General features: G+C 36.5%; 1 protein-coding gene across 2 annotated transcripts; it reads left to right on the top strand.

The window, feature by feature from the left end:
* Positions 1–754: 754 nt before the first annotated feature.
* Positions 755–21,523, top strand: med30 (mediator complex subunit 30). Of its 2 annotated transcripts, none has more exons than XM_059556217.1 (5): positions 755–907; positions 1,252–1,473; positions 1,557–1,715; positions 6,966–7,073; positions 21,029–21,523. In XM_059556217.1, the coding sequence occupies exons 2-5, from the start codon at positions 1,321–1,323 to the stop codon at positions 21,122–21,124; spliced, it is 516 nt and encodes a 171-aa protein (XP_059412200.1). In that variant the 5' UTR covers positions 755–907; positions 1,252–1,320; the 3' UTR covers positions 21,125–21,523. The 2 variants fall into 2 exon arrangements, with proteins under 2 accessions (XP_059412200.1, XP_059412201.1); XM_059556218.1 differs by having other exon boundaries at positions 791–907; positions 1,275–1,473.
* The last annotated feature ends 835 nt before the right edge of the window (positions 21,524–22,358 follow it).

Genomic DNA, 22,358 nt, shown 5'->3' with positions numbered 1-22,358 from the left:
GAATACCTGTAGACACACACACACACACACACACACACACACACACACACACACACACGTAGACATGAACACACACCACAGAGAAACACAAACATTGTAATGGCAAAGTCAAGATCATTTATTACAGTTTCTACCTAATCAACAGCTAAGTTCTAAAACTTTATGTACTTTTAGGAATATGAACATCCAATTAGGGGACACAACATCTTTTAAAGACTTTAAGCATTAAACATTTATAAAAAAAAAAAAAAAAAAAAAAAAAATATATATATATATATATATATATATATATATATATATTTTGTTGAGGATAATATAAATAAGAATATACAACAATATTGAAAAAAAAGGAATTTGTTTGATTTTTATTACTTATATTTGTGGCTGTAGTTATGCAGGCTTACTTGGGGACATGGCATTTTAATGAAATTATTTTCAATTAATTAAATTTTAAGCACATATTTATTGTGTTTGATTGTAGAAGGGCAGTAACTTTGTAAGATTAGCATTCAGAACAAGAATTAACCCAAAATATACTACATTATGGAAGGTAGAACTCCAGGAAAAGGTTTGGCCACCACTGGGCTAACCTATAAAATATGAATGAACGCTAGATGGCGCACTGCACCTTCATCTAAAAATCATACTCGCATATATATATATATATCACATGTAAGCTCGTAGAATAGCTATTTGTATTAGAAACCAAATTCAGTACGATATTTTTTGGAACAAACCTACCGTTTACATCAAAAATCTTTCGTTGCTGAGCGCTGAGGCTGAGCCACACACTTTGCATTTGTGGTACACGGTGACTTCTCGTGAAATCTCGCGATGGCTGACTCAGACGAGAACACAGCACGGGGGAAAATGACGTCTTGTCAACAACACTAACAAAGTGAAAAAGGTATTTAAACGCTGTTAATGTTGCATACATTTAGACGAATAACATTTTCTGTGTTTCTATCACATATCAAGTTACGATTATCTCACGCTAGGTTTTTGTTTGTCCAGTGTCGTTATAGTGATAGTAGCTCAGTGTAGAGCTGGATAATGACGTTTTGTTGTATCTAAAAATGTTTATGCTGTTACGGCTATGATTATGTGTTTTCACTTGCTTTTGCAGGTTATTGTTTTGATGTAATGTTTATAGTTTGACTAGATAATGCTAATATGTGATGTATGGTTTGTTGTGTTTATATTTAGGTGTAACATGTCAATACTCGCTTTCTCTGTCTCTCTCTTATACAGCCATGAATATATATTGTTAACAGACATGCCACAAAGTCCCACTGAATAGCCACCCAGCCATCAGTGCCCATGACAACCCCTCCTCTGGCCCAGTTCCCTGGGCAACAGGCTCAGGCAGCTCGGGATGTGAACACAGCCTCGCTCTGTCGGATCGGACAGGAGACGGTGCAGGACATCGTCTTACGAACCATGGAGATCTTTCAGCTGCTGAGAAACATGCAGGTGAGTTCATCCACTCAAAGACATCCATCCACAGGTGAAGACTTTACCCCGATGACTCTTATTCTCCCTATCTTCTCACTCAGCTGCCCAATGGAGTCACCTATCATCTAAACACTCATCAGGACCGATTGGGGAAACTGCAGGAGCACTTGCGCATGCTCTCTGTTCTTTTCCGAAAGCTCCGTCTTGTTTATGACAAATGCAATGAAAATTGTGCTGGTCTGGACCCCATTCCTCCTGAGGTGAGACTATGCTTTCTCTATCACATTCCAGTCTAGTTTTAATGAAACTGACTTTCTTCAATTACTTTATGTACTTTCATTTACTTTAATTTCACTTCTTTCATGATACTGAGTCATTTGGTTCTGAATATGAAACCGATCTTGAATATTTTCAATAGTTTGATGCAATTTTAAAGAAGCAATAAGCAGAACTTTTAAGTTTAATGCCCAGAATAATAATGGTTTTTGACTTTATACCGATTATCAAAATTAACATTTTTCAGTCACCAGATGCCATAAAAAATAATTATTTGCTTGTAACATTTGAAGGTTTTTTTAAATTTAAAAATGATTATTATTATTTTTATGTAGAGCAAATGACAATTGTACAGTAAAAAAGAAATTAACTTGCTACATCTTTTTGGTGGGTTGAGTTTTTTTATTTTATTTAGTTTTTTTAACAAGTAGGCCTAAAATTGAAGATATTTACTTTATTTAAGCTGGTGCTTTTAGCTATTAAAGCCAGTCATTCTTGCCTTCTCTTTTCTTTTATCGAAGAGTGCAGTGGAATACATTCATTAATTCTGCAGTTGTTTTATTTACATTTATTTATATTTCGCACCCTTGACAACCTTTATTTTCCTTTGAAGAACCGGGTAGTAACAATATATCCCTTGCAAACTTTTAGAATAGTTATTTGCATTGAAAGAAAAATTCAAGTACAAAGTTTGTTTGAGTAAACCTGCTGTTTCCATCAAAAATCTGTCTTTGCTAAGCACTGAGCCACACACTTTGTATGTGTGGTACAAGCATACTCGCCAATCTTATGAAAGCCAACCCAACTTTTTTTTTTCTTTAAAGAATAAGGATTACCGTTGTCTTGGGAAAAACCTGGATATATAACGTAGCCTAATTTTAAAAATGTTTTCTAGACCTGGTCATGTAAATAAATAATATCAGTAAACTATATGAGCATTGAATACTTTTTTTTTTTTGTTAGAAAAAACTATTAAGTGTAAAAAGTAAAATGTAAATATATATATATTTTTAGATCCTTGTCTTTATTCCTTATTCAGTAAATCACACACAACTGGAAAAGACATCAAGGGGCTTTTGAATTATTTTTTTTGGACCATAGGGGGTCTTTGAATCACAAAGGGTGAGAAACGCTGGCCTATATAGAATAAAACAGCTTTTTCTAGGCCACTGACATGATTGAAACATGTGTGCGCATCATTTTAAACACATTTCTCAAAAGTATTAATTATGATATGAGGGGTGGATGTATGATGTATGAAATAACTTTAAAGAGTGGAGTTTGAGTGAATATTTAAGAGTGGATTCATTTGATCTTGTACTTAATCGATTTCTGTCCATCCATAACATACACTCAGCTGCGAATGTTTTAATTAGTGCACCTTGTGAGTGCTAGCTTTCAATTTCCAACAGAGAAAACATCTTTGAATCACATTGTCAGCTTGGCTTCCTATTAGCATTGAAGCGATCTAGTGATTGAGTCCAACTGAGATTCCCACTGACTTGAGTTTGGTCATCCTAAGAGCTCATTGACGTCATGTCTGGACTTGTAAAGAACAAGCTCTGCAAGAGCTTGCATGTTTTTCAGATCTTCTGAAGCGCTGCTGTAATGACTTCTTGAAACATCTGGAAAAAAATATAACGTTCAAATTGAGAAAAAGGATATGAAAGACCAAAGAACTCCGAATCACAGGTATGAAATATATGAAGTGTTGCTGTGATTTATACACAATTTGTCCCTCAGGAATTAAAACTCAAATGTGTATGAGAGCAAATTAAGCCCTTTAGAGTTGGATCGAATACACAGCTGGTCTGTTGAGTCACCTAAGCCAATCATTCGTGCAATCTTTTTTCTTTTATCGAAGAGAGCGGTGGAATAAAGTCATTAGATCTGCAGTAGCTTTAACCGGAGGGTATGAACAAGAGCCTTGAGAGTTGGAAATTCAAGTTCTTTCTTCTCATTAACAAAAGTGCCCCTGTGCTCACAGGATATTTATTTTGCCTCGGCCTCTTCTGTTTGGATTTCAGGTGTTCTATTTAGCTCCTGTTGCGCTTTCTCTCCAAACAGGAAGTGCTATAATGGAGTCAAAAGCATTACCTCATCACCTCGCTAATTAGCTGCGGCGCTCTGTAATGAACAGCTGGCGAAGTCCCTCATGTCAGCATTTTCCAACCCAGGCAATCACCGGCTCCCAACGGTGGAATTTCCTGCACAACGCAAATGAAATAGCCATGTCATTTCATTTACCACCTCACTTTTTCCACCCACTTCAGTACCCTCAAAGCAATCAACCCGAGTGAACCTCACTGAATCATTGTTTTCAGGCAGCTGGCAGAACACATCCATCTTTCAGTGTCTGGACCTTGAGTAAACGTTATATTAACTAGCAGGCTCTTTCTTACTCCACTTCCTGCCGACAGGTGGGTACTTCCTTTAAAACTCAATGTGACTTTGGTTCAGAGGTTGTTGTTTTTTTTCTTGTTCTTTTCTAAAATTCATTGGCCCTAAAGTGCGCAAAGCTAATTAAATCAGTCCTCGAGCTATGGCTTGTGTCTTTTCTCTCTCTGCTGGGCCAGTCACCCGCCTGTGGTTTGCTGCATTTACTTCTTTGACAAACCTGCCAGGGGCTTTTCTCTCTCCCTTCTTTGCATTTCATATGATCAGATTTTTCCTTCTTGCTTTTCTGCTGGCATGTGACAGCCTAAAGCCTGTAAGGTCTGTTCTGTAAACCGCAGACCCATGAAATATGAGTGATTCAGAATGTGGGACTTGATTTTTCTGTTGCTGCTGAAATTATAGATCTTTAAAGCTGTTCATTGGTTACCTTTGCACTGCTGTTTTTGTGTTAAAGTTTGACTAAAAAAATAATAAAAAGGCAGAAAGGCAGAATTACACTACTGTTTCGAATTCAGGATCAGTAATATTTATTTTTTGAAAATCTTCAAGAAAATTTTCCTGTCGTTTCCCATTGAAAATATTTCTTGTGAAAGTAGTTATTGGATGTTTACAGAATAAAAGAATATAGTGTACACAGTACAAATCTGAGTGAATCTGTATGAATCTTATTAATACAAATAACTTAAATTTAAATGCAGCTATTTTTAATGAAAGAATTAAAAAGTGGTTTTATGCCCATTATGATAAAACCAGCTGTCTATGAGGGTGTTTTTCTTTACTGGCATACACTGATTTCTTATCCAGAACACCAGCAGGTGTCACTGTGATGTTAAAGTGAGGAGATCATGATCCAGTGCCAGCAGAGCAGCGAGACTGCTGTCTGTTTGGCAAGGTCACATAATGATGGAACCTCAAGAAAAGAATGAGACACTTTATGGATCTCAGAAAGCATATGCGGGGAGAACTATTTGAACCATTGTCCTGCAGTAAATGGAGGGAAACAAAGTCGTATCAAAGGTGAATGAGATTTATTTGAGGGTGGATCCGACGGTCTGCTTTTACTGTAACCTCATCCAAGGCTATTGAGAGGGCTCAGACAATTTGTAAAGCTGAATTATTCAAACCACTTCATTTTAAAGCCAAAGGGCAGTGCCTGTGGAGTGATTTATTTAGGCAAAATAGCAGAGATGGCTGTTATGTTACAAAATTTAAAAGCTACGATGTGATGGTTTTGATTTCTCTGTTAAGGGTTGCGATGAAAGCCTTTTGAATTATGCCACAGTCCATTACTGGGGCTTCACCAGGTTGTTTAACTTTACAATCTCAACTCTTAAGCTGTTGTGTTGTTTAGACAATAGGTCACCACAGTGAGTGTTTACATAAAATTGTATTCAAACTGTGGTAGATTTTGTCCTCTGATACTTTTTGTGATTATTTTTCAGGCTTTCAAATGCAGCTTTGGATAATGGCCCAGCTTAACCTTAGTTCAGGGCGCTCAACTTTTAAGCTGCTTAGAGATAACCCAACTTTCAAAATTCATGTTTCTGTTCACAAATACCACCATATCCTTTTCATTAATTTTTAATCCAAGATGTTTCTTCAGGAAGACATCAGATTGCTTGTGGCAAGTAAAATAATCAAATACTTGTGTGTTGTGTGTATAGTGACCCTGATTTATACAGGAGAGATTTGAACCTACTGTTGAGCATTAAAAATAAATAGTATGATTGTTGAACCCTTGCAGCAGTGACTTTTGATTTGTGGTAACTCAGTGATTGAATATCTGGGTTTTTGTCCTGAAGGTTAAAGGTTTAAACATCATTGGGGGGGTGATGCACTTAACCTTATGTTTTTGCGGAGAGACTTAATCAGACCAGGCAAACTTTTATGTAGCCTTGAATTGTAGCCTCAGTTTTCTGTTTTTAGCTGACAGGAATGGCACCCAGGGTGGTCTTCTACTGCTGTAGCCCATCTACTTCAATGTTCAACTTGTTGTGTGTTCAGAGATGCTCCTCTGCATACCTCAGTTGTAACGAGTGGTTACTGGTTAGTGTTGCCTTTCTATCAGCTCAAACCAGTCTGGGCAATCTCTTCTGACCTCTGGAATTTTTGCCCACAGAACTGCTGCTTACTAGATATTTTCTCTTTTTTGGACCATTCTCTGTATACCCTAGAGATGTAGAGTTGTATGTAAAAATCCCAGGAGATCAGCAGTTTCTTAAATATGCCGATTAGCCTATCTGGCAGCAACATGCTTGGTTCCGATGCTGGCAGTTTGGACTTCAGTTTGTCTTGACCATACCTGTGTGCCTAAATGTACTGAGTTTACCTAATAACGTGGCCGATGAATGTATATCACTGTGGTAATTAATTACAGTGGCTAGCTGTACATGGGCATTTGTAGCTGCCATAAAGCAATCTGGACTTTTTGCCAAATTTTGTACCTACTCACCAAACTTGCTTACTCCCACAACGGCTGTTTGGGAAGAAGTATGGGAAAGAAACAGAAGCCGTTGGACTTATTAGAAGTCAGTGTACCATCAGAATGATTATGAAACTGATGTTTCAAGGTAAATACTCTTACATGCAGTTGCTTTAAATTGCTTTAAAAGACAAATAAAAAACATAATTTAGTAGTCTTTTTAGTAGACCAGAGCCTGATTCTTTTTTGAAGTGTGAAATGGGCTCTATATTTTATAGCTCTTTTTGACGTTACACCTCTGAATAACTGGTAGTGAAGGGCTTGGTGCCATCAGTGCCAAACAAAACTGAGTGCAGTAATTGAAGTTATCAAAAAAGTCACTATGTGGTAACTTTATTCTGTCTTTGTTTTTCAGCAACTTATCCCCTATGTAGAGGATGACAGTTCTAAACTGGATGACCGAATGGCCAATCAAATCCGCGCAGCCAGTGAAGAGAGAAGAGAAGTACTGGAAGTTAACAAGGTTAGAACAATATTTTTTTGAAATTTTAAATTTGTCAAATGCTTTTATTTGAAGCCAATTACTTTTTATTTAAGGTATACATTGGTATACAAGGTATACTCTGTGAAACAAGTCCACTGACAAAGGAACACTCCTAAATCATGAATGGTAAAATAAATCAAAAGTCTTTAGTTAATAACACCTTTACATTACTTCAATACATTATTTTAAATAAATGTTGTTAAAATGTTGTAGAACTTTCTATTAATCAAAGAATCATAAAAAAACATATCATGGTTTCCACAAAGATATTAAGCAACTGTTTTCAACATTGATAATAATAATGAAAAGATGAACACTTTAACACTTAATCAGCTTATTAAGGACCATGATTTGACTCAGTATTTTTGATTAAATAAATGCAGCCTTACCCCAGTATATAAACCCAAAACAGGCCACTTCACTGCCTGCAGAGACCTTGTTTAGAATGTTTACAGTGTCCTTTACCTTGGCAAGCAATAGGTATCTGCCATATTCACTCGCATAATGAAGCCATAGTATTTGAAAACCTACTGAGGATTCCATGACTGTCTTGCAGTAAAAGCAAAATGATCAGATTTTTTTCTGTGCCCCTCTCTGCCATTGAGTCTGCCTTATTAAAAACTGCAGCATGCTCATGAAAGGCAGTCGGTGTGGAAATGCTCATGTGACAAGGGCCCTGGAGCTTTTCGCCGGCCAAATAGCCAGCTGCAAATAACATGCTGAATGAGGCGACCATGTTAGGGGAATGAAGGATATCAAACTCAGGGGAGGTCAAGTTGCGTCAGGATGTGGAGAGCAGATGTGTTACAGCTCTCCATCATATGCCTGCATCATATGCCAGCATTTGCATGTTCAAGGATATCTGATGTTGGCTTATAATCACATTACATGCAAGTGAACAAATAAAATATTTCATGTTTTTTAGGAATAGTAGTTTTTTTTTTTTTTCATCCATCCATCTGTATGAAGGATGATGGAAGGACAGATAGACGGATAAATGCAGATAATGGTATAGTAATGAATGGACTGATGGATGAACTGGCAGATCAGCTTGAACGAGCAAATGGACGCATGCATGAAAAGTAATGAGGCTATGGATGATTGAAAATTAGCACTCAGGTCAGTTTGTTGAAACATAATGGAGACCGTCTTTCTGACTCATCCCATTGCAGGCTAGATTGCGCCTTTTAATAGAGTCATGCCATTGTCCTGTTGATTGAGTGCCACCGTTTGCCGTGCCAATGGAGCTCAGGCTTGATTTACTGAATCCTTCATCAATGTTGGAGCTCCAACAAGTTGGTGAAATGGTGGAGAGATGTATAGCACGAGTATGGTAATGCCCCGCTGCTTTATGGGGCGTCCCTTGACTGAATGATAACCCTGCTCTCGTTATCTGTCGATTGGGGTAATTGCTGTTTGTCAGGGCCCAGGCTGAATAATGCTCCTGTAATCTAGAGTGGCCTTCATCACCATGACCGATCTGTCTTCACACATCTTGGATGTGTTCCGCAGAGTTTTATTGTACCTTTCATTAGTACCATAACTATAAAATTTCTATCGCCAAAATCTCAGAGGTGTGATCTTATTTTAATCGCACAGAAATTTCAGAAACAAGCTCAAGAAAAGCCGTTAGTGTAAACAAACGCAGGTCCGAAATATGCCTCATCTGACTCAAGAGGATAATCTACTGCAAGCCTGTTATCCCTCCCTTTTTCTTGGCTCTCTAACTGCTTTGGTGTGAGAGTCCCTGGGGCTCCTATGGGCCCCACAGATGTGTGAGGCCATCCAAAGGTCCACTGTAGTCGAGGCACTGTCAACTCATCCGGGCAGGCGCTTTGATTGAACACTGCTCTAACTGTTAATAAATTCATGTCACAGCCCATTAAGAAGGCCTTGGAGAGACGGGCTGCTCTCATTTATTCTCCACCACTCTCCTCTCTTTTTTTTCTCCCCCCCCTTTTGCACTTTTTCTTCCTTACCCGCCCCCCTTCTCAATGTTTTTTTAATACCCTATTAATTACCCCGTCTGTCCTCTTCATTCAAATGAGAAAGTGAGAAATGTGAGAGGAAAATGTTTGTAATTTCAACTAGGCCTCTCCGAAGGCAGATACCGTGAGCGTAATCAACAACGGCAGAGGCTGCGGCGGAGGTGGCGGTACGGGTGTTTACCGTTATCTCCGGAGCAGGGCTGGGGCTGAGGGGCCGTGGTGGAGCTGTGCTCTGATAAACAAACATGCTGGAACCATAATGAGGCGGTTCAGAGGAGACAGTCCTCCCCATACACACACACACACACACACACACATGCTTGGAGGAGGCACTCAATTCTCCACATGATTAGTCAGTTCATATGTCATCCATTAGAACAGGTTTACCGGCTAGAGGCCTTTTAATTGGTGCAAACAGGGTCAGGGAGGAAGGCCCAGCATGCTTAGGGCATGGAAAAAAGAGACATGCTGAAAATAGAAAACATTTCGGAGCGCTTCATTGCGCTTCAGGTTGAGCAATTGCAGTTTGTTTTCCTATTATTACTTTGTACTAGTGTACGAATAATTAGTTTTTTTTTTTTTTCCATCAGATGGTTGTGTTAACATTTAAACAACAAATTAAAGCCACTCGAGGTCTGGAAAGTCTCACAGTCTAATGTTGGTTTAAACCCAAATAACAAAAAAAGGAAGATAGTATTATGGATCTTCTTTCATTTTGACATCCTTAACTCTCCCTCATTTTGTCTTCAAGACACCATTTATTTAAAAGCTTTGTGTGAGAAACAGGCCCATATTTAACTTACTAAAATATCTTTGCATTATCAGTGATTGGATTATACAGATTCACCCTCCATAAATCAGTGCTCAAATAAGAACTGACACTGCTCTGATTTGTCTTGTATTTGTACTTTTCTTGGCCTACTACCCATGTGGAAATATGATTCAGTTTCAAAACGATCCCTTTTTGTCTTCTCAGCCAAATCCAGAGTTTTCCCTTTTCTACCATAAGAGCGGTGGGGCTAAAATTACATCTTTCTCACTTTAGGCTTTAAAATGGAATTACTGCTACACTTTCCCTGAAAGATTTCTATTGCTCATCTCTCCTTTTATGCTGCTTGGGAAGCGCTCATTGGAGCCAGATGCAGTAAACCCCTGACAGTCTGAGAACAGATGAAAGAGCTCGCTGTAACAATGGGATGCAGGGATATGCCTGATTGGGAATCACACAATACTTTTTTAAAAGAAAGCTTTCTCTTGTTTTAACAATGTCTTTAGCACCATTGTGTAAAGAAAATGAAGCATATTTTTAGAAGCATTAACAATTTTATGCATTGTAGCACTAGTCAGATTCTGAAGGCAATCCCCCAAATGCGAAATAATCCTATTCTCATTTCAATAATAAAAATGATCCTCTCTGGACTATATATATAGTATAAGTAATTGGGGAAAGGTGATATGCTTAATTATTAATGAAATATCAATATTTTAAAAAATACAGTAGTCTAAATATGAAGGGATATGCCTTGTTTAATTCTGAAATTCAGCACTGGCTTATTTAAGGATAACAAACTGATAACAAGAAAACACTTTAGCTCGAATTATGATTTGACATGCTGTGGTTTCTCATTCCATTGTATCAATCATTCCCCAAGTGGGTGACATCTTTCTTTCATCCCTCTCGTCCTTCACCTCTGATCTATATAGATCTCCTCCCTCCTCCAGCGTCTCAGTCTCAACACATTGGGTTGGGGCTTTAGTTCCTCTTTGTTTCGTTTCTCCATCAATCCTTTCACTCCCACTCGTCCCAGTCGCAGCGCTCACACACGGCACACTGTTTAGCTCAAAACCGAAATGGTGCTTTGAAGATCTGATGAACTTTTCTACCTGAACATTGTGTTTTTAATTGAGTTTAGGTTCTCGTTAATGAATTGCTGTAGTGGAACGAAAATAATGAGACGTTAGGAGAGAAGATCATTTGCAAATCATTTCAAATCATTTGCAACTAGATCGGTTTAGGTTAAATTCAGCAGACAGCCTACGTACATATCTGTGTTTATAGGTGCAGATGGAGTGGGCAGGGAATGGTCATGGAGGGTTGATACAAGCACTGTAAACGAAGTAACAATAAACAGCAAAATCAATACTGCAGGCTGACAGCAGTCTGGTGTTGCAAGATTGAAAAATGCTGGGGAGCAGAGCAGTGATCAATGGAAACAACCTTCAATACTTTGACATTTCACACACAGTCTCTCTTTACTGCTGCTTATACTCCGGAGAGCATTTGGAAGAGAGGTTTACAGGTTTTCATTTGGCGCACGGTTCATAAATACAGGTAACAGTAATAATGGTACTTACTTTACCAACCCCTTTGCGCTACTACAGACTTGACTTTGGGAAATTATGTAACTTTCTAAAAAGCACGTTTGAGTTATTTTTTATCAGTGATTAGACATATACAGATGATAAAATTGGTGAAAGAGCTGTCCATTGAAAGAGGGATTCGAAAAGTATAACCACCAGAATATCTGTGGGCTGTGTTCTTCTTATACATTTTAATTTGATTTCATTTAATTTCAAATGTAATTTAATTTATATTTTATAAATATAAATGTAATTTATAAATTATTCGTTTAATGTACATTTATAAATACCTAAATGCAACACTCACTTTTATACAGTATGTATCGGGTCTCTCTGTACACCAAGGGGTTCTTCGGAAAGTGTTGAAGGCTTTTGTATAAGCAAGCATCATGTTTTGTACAGTAGGTGACTTGAAGAAGCAAGCACCACTTTTTTTTTCTTTTCTGCTTGAATTGTCAACATGTCTAAAGGAATTTTGTTGAAGGGCAGTTGTTGCAGTGTTTTTTTCTGTAGATTTCTGTCACTCATCATTTACTGCATTCTTGCCATCAGCAGTCTTCTCATGTAACACACAGAGGGGCCATCTGGCTTCAGCTTTGATCAAAATAAACAGCTGATGCAGCTAGTTCAATTTTTGGATGTTTAGCAGCAGCATTAATGCCAGAAGAACACACTGTCCACATCATTTACTCTACAAGATAGTCAACATGGGAGAGATAATGCTAATTCAAAGAAAAGACTAATGCCATTCACATCTGTTCAGGGAAATGTACATATAGTGCTTCATTAATTCATTCATTTAATTCATTCATTCATTTAAATTGAATTGAATTTAACTTAATATCAAATATTAAAAACGATTTTGCTTTGGAAGTTGTATTCAAAATCCACTTTGCTCAGAAATCTTAGGAGGCATCTGCTTTTGAGATCTCTCTTCTGGATTCAATCTAGTCAATGGTTTGAGAAAGAATAAGAAGTGTTTTTAAATAAGCAGAACACAATAGTTGCATTAAAGATGTTGTGATGTCACATGGATTAGAATGAAGTGGAACATTGTTTCCCGCTCTTCAATCAGTGTAATCCCCTTGCTTCACTCCCCGACTCTTACACTAGTAATTCCTGCTCAATCTCAGCGAGCAGAAATGTTGAAACAAGTCGAGAGAGACGAGGCGGATTAGCCATGTGTAATCCAAGGTCACAGTTTTTATAATGAAGGCTTGTTCTACAGACGGTTTCTGCATTTTATTTTATTCCATTTACATTTTCTTAGTTTCAAATTGTTTCACTTTGATCAGTCTCTGCAATAAACATGTTCTAACTGGTATTTAATCCACACTTCTCAATAGCTTTTTTAATCCCTTTAGAACTCATAGACTAATTTGTGCTTCTCACAGTTTTGGGTGCCAATGAAAAACGCACATTTTTCTTTGCACTGGTGCAAGCACATCATCCAGCTGTCACTCAGTGTAAAACATAGCCGTTTGAACAAACCTGAATTTGAATAAGTCCGCATCTGATCAAAAACTCTTCCCACCGTGCACATTATCGAGGACTGCTGCTTTGATCTCACAGTGGGTCTGTGAGGTAAGAGTTTCAGATGAAGGGAGAGGCAAAATGAGATGCCATGTTTGAGCCTAGGACTGAATGATATGAAAAAAAGTAAATGCCGTTTTTCTCTTCTGATTGTCTTCTGCAAAAGCCACTTAACAAATTTGTGATTATAGGCAGCAAAATTGAACTAGTCCTTAAATATCACTTATTATTAATGATAAGTAGCAGTACTAAAAGGAAGTAAATAATAATAAAAATGAATGAATTCTATCATCATTTATTCACCCTCATGCCATTCCAAACCCATATGACTTTCTTTTTTAAAGAAAAATGTTATGAAAAATGTCAGTGAAAGTCAATTGTTGTTTTGGCTCCCATTGACTTGTCAATCTGTAGGCTAAAATTAATGACATGGCAGTGAGTAAATAAGTATATTACTGAATGAACTGTCCCTTTATTAGTCAGTGGACAAGTACATTCTTAAATAAAATTGAGTAGGTTATTAGACTTCAGGTCACATTGACTTCACATTTTTTAAGCAGCCCGCAGTGGCTTTCAGTGCTCAATAAGAAGAAGCAACTTTGTCCTGAGAGCTGAGCTGCCACCAAGCAGTTGCCTTCATGCTAACATCTGAAAGCCAGTGGGATGATGAGAGCCCTTTATCACAGTTAAAATCTGTACTGAGAATCATGATCAAGTGAGGCTTTACCTCTCTGCTCTATGAGAAACTTGTGTCCTCTGAGCTTGCCTCAGGACTCCTGTTTCAGTGCTTGACAACAAGTGCCTGTCAGTGTTCCTGGAGCAATCATGATCCAGGTTGACCCTGGTAAAAAAGGAAGAAGCGATCAATGTAGTGTACTGCCCTATACCAGCTGGGACCTGTTCATTTATACTGAGGTTTTATTGTGTCTAAATGGTGCTAGACAGGAGTTCAGCTCACCAGGGTCATCACTTACTGCTGATCCCGCCAGGCCTGTTGCTGGAGCTCTGCTTTTTCCTAGTAGGTTGACTGTCTTAGAGAAGTTGCATCTCTAAGTTCATCCTCTTTAAAGCACCATTGCCGTTGCCTGCTGTGAGCAATTTGCCTAAAATGTATTATGTCATCAGTTTTATTGTGTGTGAACTTTTGTGCAATCATGTTATAAATATTAAGCCTATAGGCTGTCATTTAAAAGTTTGGGGTGTGAACTTTTATACAAAAAAGGTAATAGATATTAAGCCTATAGGCTTCCATTTAAAAGTTTGGTATAAGGTTTATTTATTTATTTATTTTTATAAATAGCAAGGATCAGATGTGGGTAGAGTACCCAAAAACTTTACTCAAGTAAAAGTAAAAGTATTTATAGAAATATTTACTCAAGTAAAAGTAAAAGTACTAGTCTGAATAGTTACTTGAGTTAGAGTAAAAGAGTATCGGATAAAAAATCTACTCAAGCAGTTAGTTACTAGTTACTTTGGGTCATATACTGAGTATTTTTATTTAGATATATATATATATATATATATATATATATATATATATATATATATATATATATATATATATATATATATATATATATATATAATTTTTTTTTTTTTTTTTTTTTTTTTTTTTTCATCAGCCTTTACTCCAGTCTTCAATGTCACATAATCCTTCAGAAATCATTCCAATATGTTGATTTACTATCAATGATGTTCTTTTTATCTTTCTATTCATCAAATAATCCTAAACAAAATGTCAAAGGTTCCAAAAAAATATTAAGCAGCAAAACGGTTTCCAGCACTGGTAATAAATCAATATATTAGATTTATATTTTGAAGGATCATAACTCTGAAAACTGGAGTAACAGCTGATGAAAATTTGGATTTGCATCACGAAATAAATTATATAACTATGTATTATACAACCCGAATTCCGGAAAAGTTGGGACGTTTTTTTAATTTTAATAAAATGAAAACTAAAGGAATTTCAAATCACATGAGCCAATATTTTATTCACAATAGAACATAGATAACGTAGCAAATGCTTAAACTGAGAAATGTTACACTTTTATCCACTTAATTAGCTCATTTAAAATTTAATGCCTGCTACAGGTCTCAAAAAAGTTGGCACGGGGCAACAAATGGCTAAAAAAGCAAGCAGTTTTGAAAAGATTCAGCTGGGAGAACATCTACTGATTAATTAAGTTAATTGATATCAGGTCTGTAACATGATTAGCTATAAAAGCTTTGTCTTAGAGAAGCAGAGTCTCTCAGAAGTAAAGATGGGCAGAGGCTCTCCAATCTGTGAAAGACTGCGTAAAAAAATTGTGGAAAACTTTAAAAACAATGTTCCTCAACGTCAAATTGCAAAGGCTTTGCAAATCTCATCATCTACAGTGCATAACATCATCAAAAGATTCAGAGAAACTGGAGAAATCTCTGTGCGTAAGGGACAAGGCCGGAGACCTTTATTGGATGCCCGTGGTCTTCGGGCTCTCAGACGACACTGCATCACTCATCGGCATGATTGTGTCAATGACATTACTAAATGGGCCCAGGAATACTTTCAGAAACCACTGTCGGTAAACACAATCTGCCGTGCCATCACCAGATGCCAACTAAAGCTCTATCATGCAAAAAGGAAGCCATATGTGAACATGGTCCAGAAGCGCCGTCGTGTCCTGTGGGCCAAGGCTCATTTAAAATGGACTATTTCAAAGTGGAATAGTGTTTTATGGTCAGACGAGTCCAAATTTGACATTCTTGTTGGAAATCACGGACGCCGTGTCCTCCGGGCTAAAGAGGAGGGAGACCTTCCAGCATGTTATCAGCGTTCAGTTCAAAAGCCAGCATCTCTGATGGTATGGGGTTGCATAAGTGCATACGGTATGGGCAGCTTGAATGTTTTGGAAGGCTCTGTGAATGCTGAAAGGTATATAAAGGTTTTAGAGCAACATATGCTTCCCTCCAAACAACGTCTATTTCAGGGAAGGCCTTGTTTATTTCAGCAGGACAATGCAAAACCACATACTGCAGCTATAACAACAGCATGGCTTCGTCGTAGAAGAGTCCGGGTGCTAACCTGGCCTGCCTGCAGTCCAGATATTTCACCTATAGAGAACATTTGGCGCATCATTAAACGAAAAATACGTCAAAGACGACCACGAACTCTTCAGCAGCTGGAAATCTATATAAGGCAAGAATGGGACCAAATTCCAACAGCAAAACTCCAGCAACTCATAGCCTCAATGCCCAGACGTCTTCAAACTGTTTTGAAAAGAAAAGGAGATGCTACACCATGGTAAACATGCCCCGTCCCAACTATTTTGAGACCTGTAGCAGAAATCTAAATTGAAATGAGCTCATTTTGTGCATAAAATTGTAAACTTTCTCGGTTTAAACATTTGCTATGTTATCTATGTTCTATTGTGAATAAAATATTGGCTCATGTGATTTGAATCATGTCTTTTAGTTTTCATTTTATTAAAATTTAAAAAACGTCCCAACTTTTCCGGAATTCGGGTTGTATATGTATAGATAACTCTGACACAAAGAAGAGTGAAAACTCCTAACATAACCGCTAAGTTACTGAACATCTGAACATAACGAACCAAATGCACATTCTTCTTTCATCTGTTCTGCAAAATGTAAAAAATTTTATATTTCTGCAAGCATAAATATTGTGGAAATATCATTATTAATTGTGTCTAGGCATAGGGGGGTCGTCATGTGACACACAAATTATTGGCAAATTATTATTAAGCATTATTATTATTTTTTTTTTTTTTATTAGAAACATTCCCAGAAGCATGAACTATATAATGAAATATCTGGATTCTCACTTTTCATAAATTGTTAATAATGATAATATGTGATGGTCAAAGTAGCCTAATTTTGTAATTTATTATAAAAACCTGTCTGTTTACTTAAGTAATATAGGTGTCATGCCATAACATATTATTAATACGACTTGCTTTATATTAAATGTGAATTTAACATTGAAAGTCTATGTGATATAAAAACTGCTACTAATCTTTCATTGTTCAGAAAAAGAGAAAATAACATTTACATTATCAAAGATCATTTTCGCTGACAGTCTATCAATCACTCTCAGAAACTCCCATTAAAATCACTGAACCTGTTAACACTGGGAAATCAATATCTTATTTACAGATTCGTACACACATCTGCACTTTGTTGTTTCTGAAGAGAGAATTCGCCAGAAAGAGGTATTCGGTCAGTGAGCGAGTGAAGGAAGCACCGGCATTTCAGCGATGTTCATCGGTTCACCTCTCATTGGCCAATCCTTTAATAAGCTCAACAGAATCTTGTGTGATTGGTTATAATGCGCACTGCTGTAAAAACGCGTCTGTCTCTGGCTCACCACCAGCGAGCAAACGCAGATCTGAATTTAGCAGCTAATGATATGATAAGTTTTCATGCCGGTGTGATTGTATCAAATATAGAAAATATTAATCGGCTATTTTTTGTCTTTTACAAGCTGAATTCAACTTGGTTCCCCTCTGTTATAAGTTACACGTACAACAAACTAATGTCATAGTGGTATCGTGTACTGTAATCGAGTGTAGCCTAAGTTATACCTGTTGAACCGTAGACAGCGCACGTGGTGTTCATCCAATACAGATCTTCATCGCAAGCAAATAATAGCCTTTGCAGATTTGCTTTCAATTCAGTGCAGATCCAGCCACGTCTTCAACGCTCTTTCTGTTCTTAAACGTTACAACTCTAAGTGAAGTGAACCGTTTCAAACGCTTAGCGCGCGCGGCAGGATACTGAACGAATCATACTGATTCACGAACCAATTCACTAGTTAGCCAACTGGTTTGAACAATCCTTTGAACAGAATTGACTCAAAAGAATGAATCATTCGCGAATGGGCATCGCTCATTGCCCAGAGAAAAGTATACGGAGCGTTTGGATCAAACTGAAGCATTTATAACATTTATTGCATTAAGATAAAGTAACGAGAGGAGCGTGGCCCACAGTAACGAAGTAAAAGTACAGATTTTTCCCCAAAAAATTACTCAAGTAAGAGTAAAAGTACCCATCTTTAAATATACTCCAAAAAGTATTAGTTACCCAAAAAATTTACTCAAGTAAATGAAGTAAATGTAACTCCTTACTACCCACCTCTGGCAAGGATACATTAGATTTAACAAAAGTTATATTAAAGACTGTTACAAAAAAGTGAATTGCCACTTTTTTTACTTCCATGAGAGTGATTTTGCCTTCACAGTGTTTTTGTTTCTAAACGGACTGTTAAAAAAACAAAAATAACAACCCCAAGCTTTTAAAAGATAGTGTTTATTTTTAATTTCTGAAATTATTTTACTGAAGGCAGTTTTCAGTTTGAGTAAATCAAGTCTGTGGTTAACATTAGTTGTAGAAACTTTTGTTAAATAGACATTAACTAAGCAGTTTTTATATATTCATGAAAAGTATAATTTTCTTTTTTAAAACATGTTTATATATATATATATTAGTTTTATGTTAGTTATATATAAATATATATATTTTTTAAAAGTATGGTTAATTTCAATTGTTATTCTCATCTATCTATCTATCTATCTATCTATCTATCTATCTATCTATCTATCTATCTATCTATCTATCTATCTATCTATCTATATATATATATATATATATATATATATATATATATATATATATATATATATATATATATATATGTATATATGTATATATATATCTTCATATTTATATTTATATATGTATATATTTTAAATTTATACAATTAAATTAAAGTTTTTACTTTAGGTGCTATGATTGCTCACCTTTTTTTTTAAACCTTTTTACAGTTTACCTAAATATTATTAAAACTGCAAATATCCTTTAAATGATATGAGATACAAATTTTTTAAATAAAAGCAAAATACTGTTTAAAATAAATGTGTCCGTTTTTCGGTACACCCGAGTAGTACAAATCAGCACACTGCTTTGCCTCCAGAACTCTCTGAATTGTTTGTGGCAGGGATTCAGCAAACCATGCAGGTAGAATTCCTCAGCGGTTCTAGCCAGGTTAACTCAATACAATCACACAGTCTCTGTCCATTTACAGGCTGCATGAACTTCTCATTCCAGCTCACCCCAATGGTGCTCTATTGGATTGAGATCAGGGGACCGTGTTACCATTGGAACAAGCTGAAGTCACAAGCTATTCCCACAATAGAACAAGGTGGAGATGATGAATGCTTTGTGACATGGTGCATTGTCCCAGTGGAAGTAGGCTATTCATTACAAATGGGTAGACTGTGGCTATATAGGGATACAGATGGTCAGTAACAATGCTTATACACTACAACATCTAAATAGAGCACTGTTTGTATTTAAGAGGCCTGTAGTGCACCAAGCAAACAGTTCCCGTTCTATTACACCACCAGCAGCTTGTACAATTGACATGAGGTGGGCTGGTATAAGCGCATTTTACTTCTGCTGTGGCCCAACACCATGAAGCTTCAGAGATACTTTCCTGCTCAAAACTGTTATAAAGAGTGTCAGTTTGAATGACATTTTCCTCTAGCCATTTTCTTTAACAAGGTGTTTTTGGCCAGAGAACCTCTTGCTGTTTCTAGCCTGCTGTGTCCAGTACAACACCAGCAATCATACAACAAAGTGGCTCAAATCATATTTATCCCCTTTCAGTTTGGTCGAAAAACAGCTAAACATCTTGACTTGATCGACTTACTTTTTGTGTTGAATTGCTGTCACGTTTTTTAAACAAGTGATTCTCAAAAACCCGTCTCTGAGTATGTAAGTATATAGTCCTTTGCATAAAGCAGTTAAACAAAAAGGCTACTTGTGGTGATGTTAACTATTTACAGTGATGAACTCCAGCAACATGGTAAAAAAAAAATCATATTTTACCTGAGTTATGAATGTGAGTTGCAATGTGAATTGAATCTGGTAAGATAAAAAAGCAGAGTGTAACACATACTAATGGCAAGAACAGTTATCCCTGCTCGCTGCTGGACAAGCACACACTATAGTCTGATTCATGAGCAAATGACTCTTGTGAGCCGGTTCTTTCATTTAAAAGAACTGTTAGTGCTTTCAAACGATTAACTGTGATTAATCGCATCCAAAATAATTTGTTTACATATTATATGTATGTGTGTACTATGTATATATAATATGTATAAATAAACACATATACAGTACAGTTTAGGAAATATTTAAATGTATTTACATGTGTGTGTGTGTGTGTGTGTATATATATATATATATATATAGATATATTTATATATCTATATATATATATATATATTTATATAATTTATATATAAATATATTAAATGTATATACATAACATTTCTCTTAAATGTGTGTGTGTGTGTGTGTATATACGCACACACACACACTACATACACATATTACAAAAACAAAACTTATACTTTGTATGCGATTAATCGTGATTAATCGTTTGACAGCACTAATACTATTTAATGCCATTTATTACAAAACTGTTTTGATAATGTGTATCATTACATCCAGGTAGCCAGATGTTCAGTTCATTCAAACCTGTTTGAGATTGTGAGTCTTGTGACTGATTCATTAAAGACATTTGTTCATTAACTGGAATACACTGGTCGACACTTTATGATTTAATCTTGTGTTATTGGCATGGTACATGCAAAAACAAAGACTGGGCACAATCAAAATAATACAGTGGTTATTCAATCAGATTAAAGTAATGTATCAGGTAATAGTTTCTGTTGCTGTGGTGCTACAGATTGTGTGGTATAGGAAACATTCACTACAGAGTAAATACGATTTATTCCACTGTTTTGTGAGTCTTCTAACAGCTCTGCACACTGAAATTATGACATATTATTTGGCATAAAATGAGAAAATGCTGAGTTTTATCATGCTACACAGGTAGTAGTTAGGAAAAGAAACCCTGCTACATCATTTTGAAAATAGCTGAGCGGTTATGCTACTGAAAAATGTTAAGTCTGTGACATTCTGCTCAGCAGTGCTGCATATTAACAGTTCAATAACTGAACATTTTTATTTGCATTTTTATCACAGAAACTCAAACAGAAGAACCAGCAGCTGAAGATGATTATGGACCAGCTCAGAAACCTCATCTGGGAGATCAACTCCATGCTGGCTGTCAGGAGCTGAAAACACGTGTGTGTGCACAGAGTCAGTGTTGTACATACACAGCCTGTTTGCTGCATTCATGAGCTCTGCTTTCAGAGGGACACATAAGATAGATGCAGGAAAGAGCAGCGAGGCACAAAATTGAGAGAAGGTAGGAAGCGAAAAGAGGACTGAACTGGAGAAATTCTGCTGCATTCATAACACACGGTTGAAATACCATTCGGTTCAGCTGACTTGGATTCAATTTTCAACCTGATGAACATTAGGAGGTCTGAGGAAGTCTGCTCATTCACTCAGATATGCTCTAAAATGAACCTTTTACACCAGTATATTCCTCATATTTTGCATGAGCGATAGCTCCTTTTACTGTTAAACTTAGTTCTCAGTTGTGACTTGCATAAAAAAAAATTGTGAAACATATTGCATATCAGTGTTGTTACAGTTTTTTTCAATCACTAACAAGCGCTTACCCATACTTCAGATCATTTTTCTAAACTCTTAACACAGACTTACACCTACAAAACACAATTGGCCAAATTGATCATTTTCTTCTCAAAAACACATTTTGTTAAATATATACTAACTCTCCATTTCAAAACAGAACACATGTTTCTCTGTGGACACACTAACTTTACCAAAACACTGGAAATCTGACTCAAAATGAAATTATTCTTTCAAAGAATAACACTTGTTTTCACTTCACAAAGTATATGCAATCAATCACAGTACACCAGGTTTCAAAATACTGGTTATTGTTATTAGAAAAACGGCATAAACTTTTATGTTTCAGGTAACATGCAATCCACCTTTTACACTAAATTTCTTGGTTGGGACCTGCATGTCCACATGTACAGTAATGTTCAAACGTATTCTAGTAAAAAGCAAATCAGTTTTTATTTTATTTATTGTTTACTGAAGGAGGTACAGTAGAAACACAGTATAATAGAACAGAAAAATTTTACAGTATTGCAATGCTTACAGTGAACAAAATGCTTACAAAAACAAAATTTTCTTCTGAAAAGAAAAGAAAAAACAGCCAAAAGCCCAGATAAAAAGGGGGGAACTAAAAATAGCACAAAATTAATTTATCTAATCCCTGCGATCTTCAGGGTTAGGCCACATGTTTTCGTCAACATCACATCTAATATTATCTAAGGCGATGCACCTGGGATAAAACCGCTTTGTATATTGGATCCACCCTTGGCAATCTTGAACTGTGATGTCCCTGCAGCCAGCATCCATGGCTTCAAGGAGG

Source organism: Carassius carassius, chromosome 8 (genome assembly GCF_963082965.1).
Source record: "Carassius carassius chromosome 8, fCarCar2.1, whole genome shotgun sequence".
Classification (NCBI taxonomy): Eukaryota; Metazoa; Chordata; class Actinopteri; order Cypriniformes; family Cyprinidae; genus Carassius; species Carassius carassius.
The sequence above is the reverse complement of the archived record's forward strand: the minus strand, read 5'-3'. Positions and strand labels throughout refer to the sequence as shown.

Coding starts and splice junctions, on each gene's coding strand:
- med30 (XM_059556217.1), top strand. CDS start 1,321: ATGACAACCCCTCCTCTGGCCCAGTTCCCTGGGCAACAGGCTCAGGCA. Junction 1,474..1,556: donor AGCTGCTGAGAAACATGCAG/GTGAGTTCATCC, acceptor CTTCTCACTCAG/CTGCCCAATGGAGTCACCTA. Junction 7,074..21,028: donor AAGTACTGGAAGTTAACAAG/GTTAGAACAATA, acceptor TTTTTATCACAG/AAACTCAAACAGAAGAACCA.